Source organism: Antrostomus carolinensis, unplaced genomic scaffold (genome assembly GCF_000700745.2).
Source record: "Antrostomus carolinensis isolate BGI_N321 unplaced genomic scaffold, ASM70074v2 scaffold27345, whole genome shotgun sequence".
NCBI classification, from domain to species: Eukaryota; Metazoa; Chordata; class Aves; order Caprimulgiformes; family Caprimulgidae; genus Antrostomus; species Antrostomus carolinensis.
Genome location: NW_010318836.1, coordinates 1 through 311, shown reverse-complemented (window position 1 = coordinate 311; position 311 = coordinate 1). Strand labels below are relative to the sequence as shown.

Sequence of the window (311 nt, the reverse complement as noted above, 5' to 3'; positions counted from 1 at the left end):
CAGCAGACATCAGAGGAAGAGCCAGCCGTTGCTATGAATAACAGTTAACTCCTTCCTAACTCGTGGCCCCACCACCCAGGCCAGGCCCAGGCATCCCCCCGGGGTGAGCGAGCAGCTGAGGGGAACCCCTGCACCCGGGACCCCACTGGAGGTGGGGGTCAGGGACGTTGTGGGGGAGGCAGAGGGACAGGGCAGGGGTAGCTCACCATGATATAATGTCTCTGCATCTCCGTCTTCTCGCTCACCAGCTTCTCACATTCCAGCTTCAGGCTGCAAAGAGGATCCACAGTTTTCATTCACAGACCCACATC

General features: G+C 59.2%; 1 protein-coding gene across 1 annotated transcript in view; it reads right to left on the bottom strand.

Moving 5' to 3' along the window:
• Positions 1-296, bottom strand: part of LOC104525815 (transducin-like enhancer protein 1) — a gene marked incomplete at its 3' end in the record, with an annotated part of 8,001 nt that extends 7,705 nt beyond the window's left edge. The window contains exon 1 of the mRNA XM_029085217.1: positions 207-296. Within this exon, the coding sequence (XP_028941050.1) occupies positions 207-296 (90 nt within the window). The remainder of the gene's footprint in view (positions 1-206) is intronic.
• Positions 297-311: the final 15 nt, after the last annotated feature.